Below are 21,778 nucleotides of genomic sequence, written 5' to 3'. Positions count from 1 at the left end.
GGATGATGAGATCCTTTTATTCACCAATATTAGTAAGGGAAATGCTTGTAAGGAGAATCTGTGTGGTGTTTGAGCTTAGCTCTTACTTCCTCTCTGCCTTCCTCACCTTTGTTTACGTTCTCAATGCTGCTTGCGAGCACTTCCGCCCGGCTGGGTGGTGTGTAGACCTCCATACTCTGGAGATCTCAGGGACGAGTTGATGGCGCTACGAAATCCAATATCCAAATGCGCTTGTCGAGTGTGTGAAAAAACACCCTATAGGAGGGTCACCAACATTTTGATTTGGGAGAGCTACTTTTACAAAATCAAAATGACCCAGAGCTACTACTTATTTTCATAACTTAAAAAAACAACAACAAAAAACTTATATTAGGAAAGCAGGAAGTGAACAAATGTAACAGTTACTGATTGTAAAAGTACCAGATGGAGGGCTAAGATTTAATAAGCTTTGCTTCTTCCTACTCCTTTTGGACATGTGGAACTGTGAACTGATTATGTGATGCACTCAATTGTAATCTGATGCATGTTCAAATGAAATAAAACCATTACTATTACCAACTTAATTTAACCCAAACAAATAGAATAATAGGGTTGTATAAACCGGCACACTGGTGACTGTATTTTGTTTTTAGCACTGATTTTCAGTATTATTGAGTAGAGTACATTTTGAAGTCAGCCTCAGTTTGCACAGTAGACTTGAACGCTGCCTTCCAAGTAAAACATTTGCAGAAGATGAAACAATATGTCTACCAATGCGTGCCAGACAAATTATTTTCTTTTCCTCTTGGAGACACTTCCCTCTCTGATCTAATTGTGTAAGCTATGGCATGTCTGTTCAAAGTATATTCCCCTTAATTCTGCTACAAGCTGCTCTGTATTTGATTTTGTTTGAATATTTATACCCATGTGTTCTTCTGGAAATGGTACAAAAATAATGACAACATCATAATGAATAATGTTTCATGAACTCTATTGGGAAAAAATGCATTTTATTCATATTCATGTACAGTATGAACTACAATCTCAGGTATCAATAAATGGACATCATCCTCAGAGAAATTAGCTGGACTTATTACAAGCACAGTCTCTTGCTGTTCTTTTTTTTCTTATTTTTCTTTTGCATTTTTTAAACAATTGAAGCACATGTAAAAGTCTGAGCTTAACATTTTTTGCAATTTGTTTTTGAAAATATTTTTTTTGTAGAAATTGAACCATTTGATGGTTATTCTCTCCAAAAATGAGAGAATATTCCCACATACAGTAACCCCCTCCCCACACACGGACAGTTGGCAGAATAACTCACAAGGTTTTGATCACCTTGACTTGGGTTCTGCACAATTTCATGTCCAAAATTCTGCACGTCAGCCTTAATTTCATCCCAAAACATCATCCCCATGTATAGGGACAATTTCTCATGTGCATACTTCCATAGCAGAGCATTTCCATTCATTCTGAAAAAAACTCTCAATCTCAAATACAGTATATAGGTATATAAAACTCCAACCTTTTTTTTTTTATTATAGCCAGCATCAACACGGAATCATTAAGCCACCAAAAACAGTGAAATAAGTTTAGTACTGAAACAGAAAATAGTGGAAAGGGAAAGAATGGTTCACACTTCACATTATGAATGATGCCCATCATTCATACCACCAGAAGAAAGGCCTACAGTATATTTCTAATCCATTTCTGCATTATGTACCCGCATATTGGTCGTCTCATGTTTATTTAGGTTCCATGAAATGTGTGTTATTGAGAAGTGATGGGGGGAAAAAATACGGGTGACTAACTGATCAGACGCATATAAGTTGGTGAGCGATGGGCCTTTATTACATTCCTCCTATAAGATATGGTAGCGGTCCTTACTGAATTTAAAATTAATGAGGCGAGGAGGAATGGAAAGATAAACTGGTCACAATTTCAAATCATGCAGTAATATATTTCATTTCAACAGCACAGAGCTCCACACTGCTCTGCAAGCATGATGTCATATAGTCCATGATTCCATCTGTAATCACCCCTTACATTATTTGGCAGTAATCACTGGCGTCTGTTTAATCTTCACTGGGAAATTCAGATAAGCTTGTTGCACAGAGACCAGTGCAGATGAGTGAAAGGCATATCCACCTCATCTTAGTTTCCGCACAAGGTCACCGTTTCCATGGCGACTGTCTGATGGCTAGTTTTGCCTCCTTATGCCTTATCTATTTTTCATTCCTCTTCCTTCATATCTTCCATATTTCTGTTTGAAGACCCCTCATGACCCTTGTGGGTCTATCCTTCCTCCACACACCTACTGGTCTTCCTTTTTTTTTCCTCTCTGAAAGACTGAATCGAAAAACAAACTACAGAGACAATCTTCTGATGGACTATAAATGATGCAGCATGAAAGTCTGTCTCTTTTTTGGCACTAAAACAATGACACTGAGCAGGGGTCGCTTCCATATCAAAGTCCTCTAGCCCTGTTAGATGCTCAGCACATGGCGCGAGAAAAAGTCTAATGCTGTTTGGTTATCAGCTTTCCACTGTGGGTCTGCAAATGAACTGCTGATGCAGTTTAATGAGACGTAACCCATCTCCCTTTTTTTGTGCCAGGTCTCTCGCTGCTTCACTGAGTACGTTAGCCCTGTCTGCATTGGTCCGACAGGGTCACACTACATTACAAAGCTGCCTCATTTGCCTCTTTATCTGTACCAACAGATGGACTATCAGCACATGAGCTTGTGTGACCCCGGGGTGATGGCGAGGTAACGCGACACTGCATGGACGTACATCATAACTGGGTTAACAGGGAGGGTACTGACTGCAGCCTTATGCTCCCCTTCATTTTCTCAAGCAATATTCTGCCGTCGTGCGGCACATGCCGACGGCTAAAGAGAGACAAATGAGACATGGCAAGGGCTGAGAAATGTCCCTGAATTAAGCAGCAGAGACAATCAAAGAAGGACAAGCATGAGGACACTGAGAAACAGGGAACGGGGAGGGAATAGAAAGACGGCGAAACTGAAATGAGAAAACAAACGCTACGAAAGGAGTAGTAAAGAATTGAAGTGTAAATAATAGTTGGAGGGAGGAGTGGGAGCAAGAACTTTATCTTAATTACAATGAATGATATATGGCTGCTTTAAAAAGCCTCAGGGAGAATGCACATACTAATTTGGCTGCTTTCCTCCTCAGACACGCTGGTTTCCCTGTGATATCATCAAGAGCTTTTCCATCAAAAAATGGCATGATTATGAAAATTAACACATTTTATGTTGGAAACCACTTCGGTGCGGACTCAGAGCCACCAGCAAATAAATGCTTAGAGACATGAAAACAATTCCCATCACAAAACCAAAAGCAAAGGTTAAATTCAACGACCTTGTAGTCACTTCAGTATAAGGCCAACATTTCATATTCACATTTAGTAAACCATTCTTTTCCTTGTGCAGCTTTACAGATAGAGAAAGAAAACAAGCTAAAAAGCTATCACAATTTGTTTTTCTTCATTAGTCACTAGACATACTTTTTCAATAAATAATCTTTGTTTTTTAAAGACACTTAATAAAGTATCATCAGTGGTCCCTTTTCCAAAAGTGGATTTAGCACTGTCATTGACATTAACTGTGCCACCTTAATGTCTCATGGATGTGTTTGATCCTCTTTGTGTATCCAAAAATGCTGATGTTGAATGCAATCTCAGATTTGGGTCTCTTGTACATTGTCTTTTGAACAGGCTTGAATGAGTAAATGTTCCTGTGTGGTAGAACTGTGTATGGTACTGAGCATAGAGGGGTGATGGTAAGTGCTCTTGTAGGTGTTGTAGTGGTTGTAGTGCTCCAGTGGGGGCAGCGATAGATGTCTGTCAATAGCAGCAACACCTGCAAGCTCTTCTTCCACAGTAATGACCTCCATCGAGGAGGCGGGTCCATCAGGATCCTGTTGGTTATGCTGCTTTCTCATTTTGTAGAAAATAACAAGCAGAACAGCAGCCATCAGCGTGATGGCCACGAAGCAGCCAATGATAATCTTGGTGGTTTTCATCACCTCATCCAGGCCGTTGAGGGCTCTTTCTCCATCCAGATCCAGAACTGGAATGGTGTAAGTCCTTTCTGTTGTCCTTGTTGAAACGGGCGTACTTTTCGTGGTTGAGGATGACACCCAACCAAACGGGGGAAGCGGAGTGTGGCCGTCATCACCTGGGGTCTCAATGGTCTCCACTGTGACTGTTGTAAAATACGTCACCCCGCTGTTTTCCACAGAAGTGACATTGAGCACAGCCGAGGCGGAGATGTTGCCCGCTGTGTTGCTGACCATACAAGTGTACGTCCCAGTGTCTTGCATTGTGACGCTGGTGAAGTTAAGCGTTCCGTCATTGAGTACAGACAGACGCACCTTATAAGCCCCGTGTGTCACCAGGGAACCATTTGGCGTGAGCCAGCTGATGGATGTCAAGGAGCTTGTACGGCATTTAAGCTCTGCGCCCATGCCCTCAGTCACATTTAAATCAGTGGGTGGCTCCACTATGACAGGAATGTCACACTGGAAATAGCTATGGTCCAATTCCCCTATGTAGCGTCCTTTAAAGAGTGTCGGAGTGTGGCAACGGGCACAGCAACTCGTGTTGGCAGGTACTGACTCCTTTAGCCACCAACTGAGCCACAAGATATCACAGTTGCAATTCCAAGGATTGTGATGAAGGTGGACCCGTTCCATGCGATGAAGTGGGGTGAAGAGGTCATGTGGTAGAAAGGTCAGGTTGTTGTGAGCCAGGTTAAGCTCCACTAATGACTGTAAGTCATCAAATGAATTTCTCTCAATGGTTTGAATCTGAGCATGCATCATCCATAGCTTCTGCAGGTTCACCAGTCCTGTAAACGCGCTTGGCTTGACGATCGACAGCTGATTTCCAGACATTTCCAGTTCCTCGAGTCTTACTAGGGGTAGGATGTTCGGGATCTCCTTGAGGTTGCACATTCCCAGGTTCAAATAGCGGAGATTGCTCAAGTCTTTGAAAGCTCCATCTGAAATGTAGGAGAGACGTTTAAGCTCACCAAGATCCAGCCTTCGGAGCGAGGGGACCCGGTTGAAGGCATAAGATGGTATACTTTCAATAGGGTTGTTCCGAAGCCATAGTTCCTTCAGCTTGGACAAATATTCAAATGCTCCATTGGGGATTGTCGTGAGTCGATTATCAAAGAGCTCCAACGTGTTCAGGCTCGCCAGTCCATTGAAGGCGCCGATCTCAATGCTGCGGATATGATTCTTGCTCAGCTGCAGAATCTCCAGGTGACGCAAGTGTTTAAAACTGTCCACCTTGATGACCTGAATGAGGTTGTCTTGAAGGTTTAGGTAACGGGTGTTGGTGGAGATGCCATCTGGCACGTCCCGTAGACTGCGGCGGGTGCATATGACTTTGCTGAACTGGTTACTGCACGAGCAGACGGAGGGGCAGGTCTGTGCACGAACTAGCCCGGCCACCACCAAGATATGAAGGGCCAAGAGGACCATAAAAAGGGGGTTGGACAGTGCCCCCTTCAGCCTACGACTTCTCATTGTCTGGCGGTGGAGGGAGATCATTTTGTTCAGCATTCATAGTTCATCTGCTGTTTTTGTTTTCTGCAAAACACAAAAAGAGACACATTCAAAATAAGCATTGACTCTGCCCAAGTACATCAACGTTATTTCCCTCATAGGGTTCATAAAGTATACCTACGGCTGCAGCTGTTTAAGTAGCACATGTCTTCTTTACGGCAGGATGCTGTATTGCGAGTATCCGTTACGAAACGAGTACATATAGTCATTATCCGTATTTGTGCTTAAGAAAATGCTCATCATGTATTCACTCTTCATGCTCGGTGATTGGCGAGTCACACACAGCGACCGTCTCGCCCCAGACAAACTCTGCAAGCGGCGGTCACAAAGGAGCTCGTAACGTACGCAGTCTTGTATGCAGGTTATGGTGAAAATAAATACAACGAACAAGGCTGACGGATTATTTCCCTTAATATTCACTTAAGTGTGAAGAAGCGATATGGTATTGTTCCATTTACCAGATCGCAGCCTACTTTAGACTACGTCAGTCCATTCAGGTTGTCATTGATTAGAAATATGCCGACTATGTGCTACGGTCCCATTATGTACAAGCAGGGTGCTTGTACATATCACGACATATGTACATATGCCGACACCATAGAACACGTGACATTTTACCAATGTTGCCTGTTCATCACATGTTCCCGTCAAACCACACGCAGTAAATATGATGACAGATGTTTTCTAAACTAGAAAAATTGTGAACCGAAGTGGAATTGTTCTCTGGTGAGGGTGAGTGGCTGACCTAATCAGCAGAAAATAATCTACATGTGTCTTGTTTTTTCACCAGCCAGGCTGCCATGCCTCCACTGTGCTGGGAGGCTACAGAGGGACAAGTCTCTGCAGGGGAATGGGATCGAACAAGGCCTCCCACCGGCAAGGGCTCATTTTGTCTGGCTGTACACTAAAACACTCAAATACAACAATTGTTGAACACAGCAAACACACAACAGGAAACAAATACATATTTGTCAATGAAATGTCTCTGATTTCATTTGATTGGGATGTTTTTTTTTGAAAAATGAATAATAAGATGAAGATCGTGTTTTGCTCACAGGCAGAAATTACAGACTTGGAAATATGCCTTTTTCAAAATGTTTGTCTTCTTGGAGTAAAACAGAACAATATTTTTTCCACATAAATGAAATATAGAAAAATAAATAGATCCCACCCTTCATCCCCTCTTAATTGAATTTACACAGCTCAAAATGTATTTACAGACTGTGAAAGCAGTTTGCTGCTTACATCTAAAATCCTGGCTGAAAGATAAACATACACCCACATTTACTTTTTAGCTTCTGTGCCAGCAGGCGCTGGTATGGTACTGTGATTTATAGATTCATACTCTTATAACAAGCCTGTGCTGGGTGACAATGGCACTGATCAGGACTTACATAACAAATATACACATGTATATACGCACATGTATTACATGCATATACCAATAAAACATGTGAGCATCTTGTAGCTTGTGTTCTTTAGGAATGTGCATGGTTTCTAACATTTTAAGGCTCAAAACCAAAATTTGGGATGGAGTTACACCTGGGTCACAAAAACCAGGGTCCTGGCTTAGTATAAACATCTAAATGTATACTGAACATACATACTGATGAGAATGACTTCAAAACACAAGACATTTCTCCAAGGCCTTTTCCTACAAATTGTGTAACATTTTATATAGATTAATGTCAGAAAAAGTATATACAGTGGAACTTTGGTTAGCATACGCCCTGGTTAGTGTATTTTTCAGTGCAGAATGTGCCGTTTGTCAAGTCACGCTAATATGTTTTGTGAGTCCAGCTGTGTTTGTAACATATTTATTACAAAATGTCCCTGTTAGCAGCCTATTAGCATGGAAACCAGAAGCGGAAGTGACTATGACATCATCAGTGATTGTCATTGTAGTTTGCTCATTAACACAGTTACACCAAACACCAAAATAACCCACAGCCAAGCCAAAGAAAGTTGCAAGTGCCTGCATTTTGATAAGGAAGGTGAGGAAAAACTCCAAAGTTCCACTGTACTGTACATGTGTCCCACTGTGGGCGACGACCACAAGTTTAGGAATCCAGTTTTTTGGTGGTATCTCCTAAAACATCTTTGACATTATTATAATGTAAATGATGTGTGTGTAATGTGTAATGGTATGGGTGTATTAGTGTGTAATCCAGTTTGTGTAATGTTGTATATAGTATAATACACCGTGCATTGTGAACTAGAGTCCTTCTGTTAGCATACAAATACACATACAGTAGTTACTGGAGTACTTAGATTAGGAAAGGAGAAAAACAGAAGTAGAAGAAGACACTTTGCTTTCAAGTAATTACTTTCAGTAAACTGATTCAACTTCAGTCTGCAAAACATATATATATTCTGCTTCACTTTGATTTCCTTCCTCTTTTGAGGAATAAACCCATTCAAGAGTTTGTGAGAGGATTCACAACATGTTTTTTGTTCTGCTTGACAGGGTGCAGGATTTTCAATGTCTTACATGGAAAGCAATCCAAACTTGAAACCTTGTCAGCTGACAATGCATTCAGCAATATGTATACCCCATATCTTAAAAGTCAATCTTTGGAAGTGAGTCAAAAGAAATAAAATAAAATAAAAACAATGTTGATTGTTGTTGAGTTTCCATCAGGGTCATCAGTATGGTTAACCTTGACAGCAGTGACATTGAGACGTTAATATAAAGCTGAGAGAAAAGAGAAGTTGAGTGGAATACCCTCTTGTGTTAGACATGCACACCTGCACCCCAAATCCTGGATGGGAACTCTAGCAGTGGTGGTAATACACAGGGCTCTAATTTCGTAGACCAGACGCAGGCGCGGCGCACCTGCCTTCCTGCACCAACGGGGTGTGGCCAGCGTACTTTTTTTTATTTTATTCGATGGATTTGACTTGATCGCAAATTTTGTGAGCAGCGCAGTCTGGCGCAGTACTGCACACCCACGCCTCCATCGCCTCTTTTGTACATCTCTGCCCATGTACAATAGAACATTATAAAGGATTGTGCACATGGCTTAACCGTTATGCATGTGTTTATTTACTTTTGTGTTTTGTGCTTTTGTTTCAGATTACCTAACCCAACAGCTGCACCAGCAATAGCACTGCCATGAATGCCTTTGCTCAAGCAGTGAAAAACTAGCTCCGCTATGCGCCAGACCAGACAGGAACTTTTAGGCATGGCAATGAATTAAATTTGGAAAAAAAGTTCTATTTTTGTGTTCTAAAAGTAAAAGAATTGAGTTGATTTATGGTTATGAAATCAACGTTGTTTCATTGTTCAGCGTGTGCAAACTGATGCTAAACACTTACACTTACATGTATAAAATGTCAACAACTGTAGACATAAAAAACATGCTACAAATCAGAGCCATTTGCAACAAGAAGCCATTTAATTAAGTGATATTTATTCTGACAAGCCCTGGCTTAATGACAGAGAAAGAAACCTGCGACCACTTAGAGAACTGTCAAGCTGAGCTCAACTGCATTCGGCTATTTATTAAACACATAATGGATTCATAACATTTGCATTCATTTAATGCATGTCTAGTTTGAAACATGTTTATGTGTTAATGTTTAACGCCACAAGCCCTATTGATAGTGTGAGGTTCTCACATACTATGGATGCCTGAGAGATATGCATGGATCAGTCTTAATGACTCATTACGAGGGTTCATTAACATGACCTATGTAATCATTTACAGTATCTGTGAATAACTTATTACAAAAAGGCAAACTACATTTTGCTGGTATTAAAGTCAATGTCAACTACTCGTAATACTATGGCTGGACGTTTTTGGTCCCACTCAGGTTGTACCCGGGCACACCCATACAAGGAAGTCCAGCTGTGTTAGAAAAAAACCCAAACTTCTTTCAGGACTAACTTCCAAGTGCGTAAAATACGCATAGTTTTAGCAAGATAATACAACATTCTAACAACATTTATTGGTCAAAAAGGTGGAAAAAGCACAATAGGTCACCTTGAAAGGGGAAATGTTTTTTTTATTATTATTTTGCCCATCATTCACAATCCTTATGTGAAACATGAACACATATTTCATATTTCTTTCCCTTTCCTGTGCATTATAATGTGAGAAAACAAGTTAGTGTGAGCTAGCTAACAATGCATGTCATTGGGATACACCTTTTTTGACTATGAAGAACTCTAAAAACGTTTGATATATATCATGCATTAACACGTACACTGATGATAAGTTGCAGTATCTTGCCATATTATGATGATTTAAAACACTACACACCCACAGAAAAGGGAAATAAATATATGTTCATGTGTCATATAAGGATTGGGAATGATGGGCAAAATTCCAAAAAAAGTGCAGTTCCCCTTTAAGGTCATGCCACAGCATCTTGATAACTACTTGCTAACCAATTTTTCACACAGGGCCATCCATCCATTCATACATCCATCCATCCATCCATTCATTCATCCATTCACCCATCCATCCATCCATCCATTCACCAATCCATCCATCCATCTTCTACTGCTTGAGGTTCGGTCGTGGGGCAGCAGCCCAAGCAGGGAGGCCCAGACATCCCTCTCCCCAGCCACTTCGTCCAGCTCCTCCTGTTAGATCCCGAGACGTTTCCAGGCCAGTTAGGAGACATAGTAACTCCAACGTGTCCTGGGTCTTCAGGAGGCATGTCCAGGAGGCATCCTAACCAGATACCAAACAATGCAGAGGTTGGCAGTGCTTCTCACCTTATCTCTAAGGGAAAGCCCAGCCACCTTCCGGAGAAAACTCATTTCGGACGCTTGTACCCGCGATCTTGTCCTCTCAGTCACTACCCAAAGCTCATGACCATAGGTGAGGGTAGGAACGTAGATCCACCGGTAAATTGAGAGCTTTGCCTTTGGGCTTAACTCTGTCTTCACCACAATGGACTGATGTAGAGTCCGCATTACTGCAGATGCCACACCAATTCGCCTGTCGATCTCACGTTAGACAGGGCCATGTAGGTTTGTTGTTTGTTATTTTTCTCCCTCAGTATTTTGTATTGTCATTGACTAATGTTTACATTTGTTTGACTTATGATCTGAAACATTTACGTGTGACAAACGTGCAAAAAAAAGAAAGAAACAAATCAGGAAACGTTTTTTCCACATTATTGTATATATGTTTCTGTCTTTTTTGTAACTTTCATGTGTTTGTATTGTTCTGTTTAGTTTTATAGACTTTGGAATAATATTCCCAGGTTGGTTTGTGTTTATATTTCATTGTTCACCCTACAGTGTTTTTGTCTCACTGTGCAGCTTTGCTCCAAAGAAGTAGCATGCATGCAGCTCCCCTCCCCCAGCCTGGCCTGGGTACTGGTTGTGCTGCTGGTGTTAGGGAAATAAATCTCAGGAGCTGTGTTGTACTGCTGACTTATCAGCCAAACTCCATTCTTTCAACAGGAACAGAAATGATGGGCCTTTCACTGAGTGGATGAATCTTGCGGCAAAATGACATGCTTATGTGTATTTATCATTTTTATGCTACTGGGAAGGTTGGGATTTAACAAATATGTTTGCTGTATCGTTACTAGCATGTTAACTGCATGGTGCATTGTGTTTGTTTCACCCACTACACGCATGCATACATATGCATTAACATGCATAAACATTTTATGCTGATTGATTACATTAGAGCTTGCAGTGCTTCAGTATTCAGCCTTCCATTGTCTGGCCCATTTCGACGTTTTGCTGATGACATTCAGCTTTGGCCAAAAGGATTTTTCCACTTCCGTTAGTGAGCATTTTCAGCAGGCTTTTTTTGGTCAAGCATCCCCTCTTTGCAACCTCCCCACACACTCTTTCCACCGCCGCTTTGGAAAAAAAAAAAAAAAGCTGCATTACACTTGAGTGAAGGACACACAGAAAAAGAAGCACTTGGGAAAAGATTTGTGGCTTTTACACCACTACACTACTATTAAAATATTTTTGTGTCTTCATTGTGCTAATTGTTTGTGTTTGGGCTTGGATTGCCAAATTACAGCTGGATGTAGACATCGTGTTTGATTTTGAAAGGGGTGAGAAAGCTCCATTCTGCTCATACAAAGGATACAGACCATAAAACATTGAATTACCACTTAACAATGACTCGGAATAATGATGCTGCTGCCAATGGAATGAAAGACCAAAACAAGCAAGGTCATATTCATAGTTGAAGTGTAAGTGAAGATTTTTTTTACGTTTTATGAATGAGTGCTTACCAAGGGTGCTGGACTAAAGCAACACACAAACAAATATACAATAGAACTCAGGTTTTCGGAAAATTGTGGGCTTTTATTTCACTGTGGTAAATGTATGCTGTACATTTTACCTGTATTATCATGGATTAAGAAATTATTATTATTATTGATTAATTATTACTTTTTAAAGCAGAAAGAAAAATCTCCAAAAAATGTTTTTGACAAAAATCCACACATTTGTGGGTTTGTGAATGTAGAATGTTGTATTGTGAGTATGCAGGGGTCCACTTTGCTGTGGAATTACAGCAATTGGCTCTGCATCCATCCATTTTCTATTCCTCTTATCTTCATTAGGGTCACAGGGGTGTGCTGGAGCCTATCCCAGCTGACTTTGGAGAATATATTGGTATATATTGGAATATATCTGGTTCTACCATATCTTACTTATTGTGTGGAAACATGGGCTAATAACTATAAAAGCAATCTTCACTCACTAAATGTACTGCAAAAAAGGTCAATAACTCCTTATTTGTAAAATCACAAATACTTCAACTTGCTGATATACTTAATTTTCAAACAGCTAAATTAATGCATAACGCTAAAAACAACCAATTACCTAAAAATGTCATCCAATACTTCTCTACAAGAGAGGAGAAATATGATCTCAGGGAAGAAGTACATTTGAAACACTTCTATGCTAGGACTACGTTATGCTAGCCATAGCATTTCAGTATGTGGAATCAAACTATGGAATGGATTGAAAAAGGACCTCAAACAATGCACAACGATGAGCCAATTCAAGAAACAATACAAGCAGTTGATGTTTGCTAAATACAAGGATAAAGAGTCTTGAACCAGTCATGATGTGCTATATATATCACTATATTGACACTTACTATGGTACCCATTATGGCATTGGATGCTCATATCACCTCCTAAATCGGTACAAGGTGCATTATTAAAAAAAACAAAACCTTAAACAGTATTATGGAAAGCAGGAAGTGAACAAATGTACTGATTACTGATTGTAAAAGTACCAGATGGAGGGGTAGGATTTAATAAGCTTTGCTTCTTCGTACTCCTTTTGGACATGTGGAACTGGGAACTGATTATGGGATGCACTCAATTGGAATCTGATGCATGTTCAAATGAAATAAAACCATTACCATTACCAATGGGCTGAACATGCAGGCCACACAGCTAGGAGGACCGGGTTCGATTCCACCCTCGGCCATCTCTGTGTGGAGTTTGCATGTTCTCCCCGTGCATGAGTAGGTTTTCTCCGGGTACTCCGGTTTCCTCCCACATTCCAAAAACATGCTAGGTTAATTGGCCACTCCAAATTGTCCATAGGTATGAATGTGAGTGTGAATGGTTGTTTGTCTATATGTGCCCTGTGATTGGCTGGCCACCAGTCCAGGGTGTACCCCGCCTCTCGCCCAAAGACAGCTGGGATAGGCTCCAGCTCCCCCGCGACCCTTGTGAGGGTAAGCGGTAGAAAATGAATGAATGAATATTTGTCAATACATTTGTGTGCGTATGCGGTTGGTGACATCGTTGTCCTCCATTTGTGTATACTTGAATTTGGATTCTTCTTTTTTCATTACATTGTTCTGTGCTGTGATTCCGTTTTTTGGGCTAAAGGGGGGAGTGGTTCACCTGCTATTTGAAGCCGTACACAAACCCAAGAGAGAAGAAGAGTTGGCAAGGCACGTTGGCCGCATTGAAGTGTGTCATGCTGTAAGATAGTCAGTGCTGTTTTGTAGACACCAATAAAAGGCTGATTTGTGCACAGTCATTCTGCCTCATCCTCATTCCACCAACACACCACACAATATTTCATACTCTTATCTAAAAGAACTGCTGCAGTGATTTTGTTGTGTGTCTTGACTACCATGACAATGAAGCTTTTCTACGTTGGCTAACAAACTAAAAACAAGATAAATGGGTATAGAATCCAGGTTAATATGCCATGCCATGCTGTTATTTTGAAGCTTATTTTGCACAGAAAATAAAGCTGTGAATGCCGTCTAAGGAGACAGGAGTTGATTAGCAATAACGATGAAGTTAACCACTGTGGCCTAGTGGTTAGCATGTTGGACACACACGGGATATCTTCAAGTTCTTCAAGTTCCATTTTGGCATCTTTGTGTTCATGTGGGTTTTCTCTGGGTACTCTGGTTTATTGGAGACTCTATATTGTCCATAGGTTTGAATGTGTGATTGGTTGTTTGTCTATATGTGCCCTGGTGACCAGTCTGGGGTGTACCCTCACCCTAGTTTAGGACAAGCGGCATTGAAAATGAATGAATAGAAGTAGTCACTTTTGGTGCCTATCCCAGCTGACCATGGACAGTTCACCAGCCAATCAACAACAAATCAGTGTTCCCCAACTTTAGTTAGTCAATCAAGACGGACTACGATCTAAATATAGCAACAAATTGCCAACACTCATCCCCTGTTGTACTGTCTTCTTATTCTTTGGTAGACCGGATATGCATTATGATCATTGTAATGGTTTAATTTATTTGAACATGGTTACAAGTTACAGTTTTCTCTGGATACTCTGTTTTCCTCCCACATTCCAAAAACATGCATGACCTGTGATTGGCTGGCGAGGGACCTGTTCAGGGTGTGCACCACCTCTCGCCCAAAGTCAGCTGGTAGGCTCCACCAGCCCCCCATGTTATTACCCTATATCCCCACACAATAAATGTCCCATTCTGTTTCATAACAATCATTTAGATAAGTGTTAGATGATGTGTATTAAGACGTGGTGTTATGATGCCATTCACAGCTACATTCACAGAAAGTCCCATGATAATGTGTTTGTGAGCGAAGGCAAACAAGTAACACCAAATCTATAAATCTGTGAATTAATTATGAGAAACACTAATAATAATAATATTAATAAATGATGCACCATTCATTTCATTCATTTTTTTTCTACGGCTTATCCTCACAAGGGTCGCGGGGGTGCTGGAACTTATCCCAGCTGTCTTCAGGCAAAAGGCGGGGTACACCCTAGACTGGTTGCCAGCCAATCACAGGGCACATATAGACAAACAACCATTCACACTCACATTCATACCTATGGACAATTTGGAGTTGCCAATTAACCTAGCATGTTTTTGGAATGTGCGAGGAAACCGGAGTCTACGCGGTAAATGTAACGTCAAGCAACATACAGGATGATTAGCAGGAATTTTTTGACAGTGTCTTATAACCACATATTTATGTTTAATTTTAACAACAAAATAAGGAGGCTGATTTCAATGTTAAACAAATATTAAAATAAATATATTTCATCAGAAAATATTGCACTACATTTAGGCTGGAAAATGATAATATTCCGGACATTAGTAGCATCTTTTTTTCGCTCTGCACACTGTTTATGCAATATACAACTAGATATTTATGTGTGCTACTATGCTTGGCTATGTGCCTGAAACTGAAACTGCAATAGAATTATGGTTTGGTCCCAGTACAACTATTGTATAAATGAGGTTTAAGGTTACAAGCACAACAACACTGTCCACTCAATATTGAACATCATTGCTGACACAAGATATCTAATCTATGAAATCTATGAGATAAATGCCACTTTGTTATCCTTTTTACTTTGCACTGGGAAGGGAAGGGAAGAGATGTCATTTCTTGGTGAACTATGTGCAATAAGGTACTACAGTTGACCTTCTGACCTGAGTTAACCTCTGCCACCCGCTTAGAACAGAAGCTCTCCCAGATGGCACGGTCATATTATTGAAAATGATCACAATTTGAGAAGGCTGGTCTCATTGCATTAAAAAGGCACTAAATTGAGAGCAATCAAAGTGCTGTTTAGAATTAGGGTCAAAGTGCCAATCGTCAGCGCAAAAGGACTAAAAAACTAATTTTCTCCAGGTTACTGTAGTATAGTATTGCACCAAACAGTAAAATAAACACAGCACTTTACCTGCGCAGCCATCACTTGTATTGAACTGTTCTGAACTGAACTGTTTTCTTCTTGACCTACTAAAATAGCTTTGGAATTGCAATGCCGCGGACTGTCAATGCAACTGTCGTTGCAGTCAGCAGTTGAAATTCATTATTTTGACATCATTTTGGCACAGTTACGATTATCAAAGGGTTCTATTCTTCATAAAAGTTCTCAAGCTGTCTTTTTTCAGGTTGCTCTAACATCATTTGATGATGACCTAAAAATATGTGGGTTATTTACTAATTATAGAACATCACTCCTTGTGTGTATTTACATTATTGTTTCATGATAACAGGCCCAGTGCAGTGTTGGAGTTGTAAATATATACATGCAATCTCTTTTATGAGTAGAAAAGTTGTACCTGATTGACAGAGTCATCGTTATTATTTTAACAATATGTTTATTTTCAGTTTAGTTTGCAGTTGTGATAACATGCACTGCATCAAAAAGGTTATATTTTCATCACATTGTGGAATGTGCCCACATTCGATGGAGGTGGGTTGGTACTGTGCACCCATACTGGAAAAAGGAAAGCGATAGAATGGTTTAGTGACACCCATCAAGTGATAATTCAATTCCTAATCAGATATTACCGTATGCTGCCTCCATTATGATAATTGCACGCTCTAAATAATCGTCCAGGGACCTCCTATTGGAATGCTCTCTGGTGAGGCGGTGCCTGCTCTCTGCAAAGGGATTAAGGAGACGAGGTCGCACTTAGTATTCGTGTCACTTGTTTAGCCCGCCGCTCTGATTGTAGGTGCAAGGCATCATGGCAGTGGAGGAAGTCTTGGTGAGTGGTCACACAAACATGGATTTACACTCTTATTGCAATTGCTGGATTTGGGGATTAAACCAAAATATTACAACATCCTCCCTGTTGCTGCGTCAGTAGGTGGGAAGCCACCTTTGAGCTGGTGTGGAGTTAAATTTTCTATGCCTGTGTTTATGTATGTGTATCTCAAATTAGTGGGACATAAACTGAAATATTTGAGTATTCCAAATTTGAATGCTTAACACAATATGGAGGATTGCTGCATATTGGCAATTCAGCATTCTGTAAAGATATGGATTTTAGTTTTTAAAAAATATTACTGTGACTGTCAAATGATAATTTAAAAACTAATGGATCATCAATAATCACCATTTGTAACTATTTTTGAAAACATGCCCATTTTTGAATATTGTGCGCTCACTAGATTGCGTCCCCCCCCCCCCAAAAAAAAAAACAAAAAAAACCTGACATGGTTAACTATGGCCTATTATTGGTCTAAAAGTATTGAAAGTCAACTTATATGTAGTATTGTGCTCACTAGGCATCAGTAATGTTATAAGACATAACGTTAGATTACATTACCTTTCACACTGGATGGAAACTGGCTACTTGGTCAGCAGAGCAAAAAAAAAGGTTCTCATCTTATTCATAAGTTTTTGGCTTTTTTTGTCCCTCAACCCTCAATCAGTTTAGAAAAAGTAAATTGGAGAGGCTAACTAGTTAGTTCTGTAACTTGTTATGCTAGCGGCAGCCTTCCCGTCATTCACCCTAAATCAGTAAGTCAGGGCACCATAAGTTAGTCTAACCCCCCAATTAGCATGTTTTTCAGTCAGCATAAAAAATGTACGCCACAATGTTGCCTTGGTTCATGTACATTTACTGGTTAGCAATAATGTTAACACTTACTATTAGTAATATGAATACACTGTGAGTCCAACTGTGCTATTAATGTATTGTTATCACAAAACACCCTTGTTAGCATCCTATTAGCTTGCTAGTAAAATGGAAAATACAGAACTGGAAGGTTCCACTGTACAGGTAAATGTACAGCATACATGTACCACTGTAAAAAAAAGCCCAACATTTTCATTCAAATAACTGTATGCTTCACTGATTATGTTTTTTCACACTTTATTAAGCAGTCCTTGAAGACACCGTAGTTGCTATGAGACACATTTAACAAGTGTGTGAGATTTCAGGCTTAAACCTTGACTGTGCATTTAGCTGATAAGGTTGAATTGCTAGTGAACAATGGCAAGTGGAGAGAGAGGGTTCTGGAGCTGAATCTAACCTGATAATTCCAACAATCACTTACATTGCAAATGTTGATCGGAAGAGTGAGCCGTGTGTTAATAATATATATTTTCATGGCTGTATCAGTTACTCGCAGATTTTTGGCATTCACTGATAGGCGTGGAATGTAACGTCAATATCATCTACTGTAGCCTCTAATTTTAGAACTATCCTCATTGATAAATCACATGGTTCTACTCAGACCTGTTTAGGTTTTAAGTTATCAATCACGGTTCCTTGGCCTCATTTATTTTTTTATTAGATTTACTTGGAAAATAAACTTGCTGTGTGTATGCTGTGTTGCCATCGCACTGCATAATATTTGCTGCAAGCGACTGAGACGCAGTCATTCAACAATGTCGCATGCACAATGACACAATCGCCATGAAACTTCAACGTCCAGTCTTGGCCAGGAGAGTCAGGAGATGTCTTCCCTGCGAACTGCCGAATGCTCACTGTGTTCAGTCACAGCTATTCTTGTCAAGCTATTCTAGTTTGCAAATTGACTGAATGGAAGAGGTTGGTCTCTAGGGCTTTAGTGTGCACATTGGGGTGAGAGAATACTGACAAAAGATGTCACCATATACAGCAGCTTGTGCTGAAGGCATTTGCACTTGTCATATGCTGCCAACACCACTGTGATTATAACATACAGTATACACAGTTTACAATTATAATTTAAGATTTGTTTATCTCAAAAAGGCAGGTTCGCACTGTGAATACATTACATCAATTGATTTGAAAGGATATGGTATTTTAAGTGTAGATTATTATGTACTTTTATGTGGGGGTTTAGAGGAACAATCAAAAATATAATTTCATTTGTTGTTATTGGCAATACCCTCCATCGACAATTGGCAATTTAAACAATGTGTGCTATTATTTCCCCACTACCATGCTTTGCTGTGACATATTAGCAATTGTCATTTCATTTAATTCCATTCTTCAAATTGACACACTTCCTGAGGAATTGGAATTTCCAGTTTAAACAATCTCCCTTTAAACTTCAAGGTTGTATTCAGCAGTTTCAGCACTTATTTTACAGTCCAAAATATGTCCATTAATGTAATGTAAGGAAAACTGCTGCAAAAAACTGCTCTAGGCTTCACCTTTAGAGTTGACCAATCATGGATAAAATAACTCACCGTCCAAACATCAATTTACAGTATGCTTTCTGCATCCACAAAAGGCTTCCAGCATGCTCACGTGACACCATAAGTGCGGTCTTTAGGGATAATTATGTTACCTGTAGCATAAAGAAAGTGAGCTACGTAAAAAATCTTAAAAGCTTAGCTGCATCAGATGGTTATATTATTTACCCGAGAGAGAGCAGTTGTTTACTGTAAAATAACAGCAGTTCTGCTCATTGACTGGTACATACTGTACATTCTTTATTTTCATTTTGTATTGGTTTATGTCATGATGTTAAAGAGTACAAAGTGTTCTTTGGGGCACAGTAATCAATGTGCCTTCTTAACTCATTCAATCCCAGTTTCAGGAAAATATCACTTTTCAACAAAAAGATAAAAAGATGCATACATATGGATTTGCAACTGAATTAATCAAACAAATGCCTCTCATTGCCTTTAAATGCGCTGGACTGGACTACGCATCCGAGGCCACCATGCACGTTATTCACCACGTACGCCATCTTGTGGGACACGTCATCTGTTCCTAACAGTTACATTAAACACATGCCAAATAGGAGAACCTTTGATGGTATATTCGTGGTATCGCCTGAAAATTAACAGCATAAAATATATATCCTACAGCCAGACTTTAACAACCAACTTTATGTTAATTGTTGTTTTTTGTGGTTGTTAATTATTAGTTGTCTAATGGATCACCTTCTCTGTTTCCAAAAACTCTGCGATGCGGGAGGAGCAGGAGGGGCGACAATCTGGCGTGTATCCAGCACGGAGATGTGAGTGGAGCTGTGTTGTGCTTTTTTTCACGTCTAAAATTTTGAGTTCGGGTGACCAGCCATTTATTTAGCACAAGTGCCGTCCCAGTGAAGAGTCGACCTCGGTTGGCATCATACTTTCAGCTACCGTCAGGTTGAGATGTCACATCTTAGATGTGATGGGACAATTAACACAATTACATGTTGGTTCAGACGCTTACATTAAATTATGGTTGCTGTCATTGTTTTTTCGACTGAAATGTGCACGACACTCTGAAAAATCTACCTGTGAGGTTTAGGTGACGTGTCTGCACGGTGCGCCTATCAGCCAATTTACCGTTACGCTGGCTGCGCTTCGCCTGTGCCCTGAACAGACCAGGTGAACTTGAGGGGTCACCTTTAGTGCGCTGTTTTGTGACAAAATTGTCACTACGCCAAGCTGATGTGGACGCCTCCTTTGGTGCGCCGCCACGCCCATCTCGACCAAGTCCAGTCTGTCAAATTATCAAAATTGGCTGCGGCCCACTCTGCCACTCCGTGCTGCGCCACGAAATTAGAGCCCAAAACGTGAATTTGGTGTCTTTGAACACATCGTTGCTCATACAGTAATATAACCGTGTTAAAATATGATTCAAATGTTCTGCAAATATTTGAGGTATAGATATTTTACTTTGAAGTGAATAAATGTACTCCAGGCCGAGTGGTTAGCACGTAGCCCTCACAGCTATTCAATTGCACCCTCGGCCATCTCTGTGTGGATTTTGCATGTTCTCCCCGTGCATGTGTGGGTTTTCTCCGGCTACTCCGGTTTTCTCCCACATTCCAAAAACATTGTTAAAATGAAAAGACAGTGTCAAAAAATTCCTGGTAATCATCCTGTATATTGCTTGATGTTAAATTTACCGTGTAGACTCCGGTTTCCTCCCACATTCCAAAAACATGCTAGGTTAATTGGCGACTCCAAATTGTCCATAGGTATGAATGTGAGTGTGAATGGTTGTTTGTCTATATGTGCCCTGTGATTGGCTGGCGACCCGTCCAGGGTGTACCCCGCCTCTTGCCCGAAGACAGCTGGGATAGGCTCCAGTACGCCTGTGACCCTCGTGAGGATAAGCGATAGAAAATGAATGAATGAATGAAATGTACTCCATCAGGTGTAGAATTGAACACGCTTTGCTTCTTCCTACTGCCTTTAAACACGTAGAACTGTGATTTGAATCATGTGATGTATTCCATTATAACTTGCATGGATGTTCAAATAAAATCACACCACTCCCATTACCATTACCCTAAACCAGTCCTGTCTTTTATCTTTCATTCAGTTGTAAATGTTCATGATTAATTAATTGTGATTCATCTCATTAAAATGTTTAATTGTTTGACAGCCCCACTAAAAATATTTTTCAAGGATGTCTGGCATGAGCTGCTGTAGCAATGGTCAAATGTCAAATCAGTAAATGCTCTTTTATTCGCTATTTCACCTCCGAGGCACTGTTATGACATTTTCCTACTTATGACACAGCATCAGGAGTAACTGGGGGTTTAGAACCCGCAACCTTCGGGTTGGGAGATCAGTCTACCACTTGTGACATGCTGCCCAGTACTGTACATGCTTACTGTCACCTCTCTACTAGTTACTCATTCCAAGAATCCTGTTAACACTGAGAGCTATCCAATCAATGCTTGCAATAGCTGCTGTCAAAGTTCACATTTGTAGAGGTTAATAATAAGCCTCCTGCTGGTTGAACATGTACTAATTTCCTGAACAACTCCACACATTAATCAGTGTAGTGTGTACTGTAGTTTGACACATGCAATAAATAGGCTATGTTTAATACATCAACACTCCCAGCACTTGCCTACTTTAGCTAAATACAATTTTTCAATTCTGAAACCGGCTCAATGAGGTGCTAAAGATGTGGTTCCTGCATTGATCCCTGTGGAGAAATTCTCTTTACACTTGCTTTCTCAAGGGAGGGTGCAGAGGGTCATCTTCACACACTGCGATCCTGGCATAGTCAGCAGGGAACCACAGGGTTGCTCAAGGGGAGGG

The 21,778-nt window shown here is 40.3% G+C and overlaps 1 protein-coding gene across 1 annotated transcript in view; it reads right to left on the bottom strand.

Moving 5' to 3' along the window:
- Positions 1–234: 234 nt before the first annotated feature.
- The window catches only part of LOC131139798 (leucine-rich repeat-containing protein 4C-like), a 60,204-nt gene continuing 38,660 nt past the window's right edge, over positions 235–21,778 (bottom strand). Inside the window, exon 2 of the mRNA XM_058089696.2 lies at positions 235–5,601. Within this exon, the coding sequence (XP_057945679.2) occupies positions 3,682–5,574 (1,893 nt within the window). The 5' untranslated portion in view covers positions 5,575–5,601 and the 3' untranslated portion in view covers positions 235–3,681. The remainder of the gene's footprint in view (positions 5,602–21,778) is intronic.

The sequence above is a fragment of the Doryrhamphus excisus genome, linkage group LG13, assembly GCF_037039965.1.
Source record: "Doryrhamphus excisus strain RoL-2023G ecotype Guam linkage group LG13, RoL_Dexc_Guam_v1.1, whole genome shotgun sequence".
NCBI lineage: Eukaryota > Metazoa > Chordata > Actinopteri > Syngnathiformes > Syngnathidae > Doryrhamphus > Doryrhamphus excisus.
Note: the sequence above shows the minus strand (reverse complement) of the source record. Positions and strands in the feature narration are given on the sequence as shown.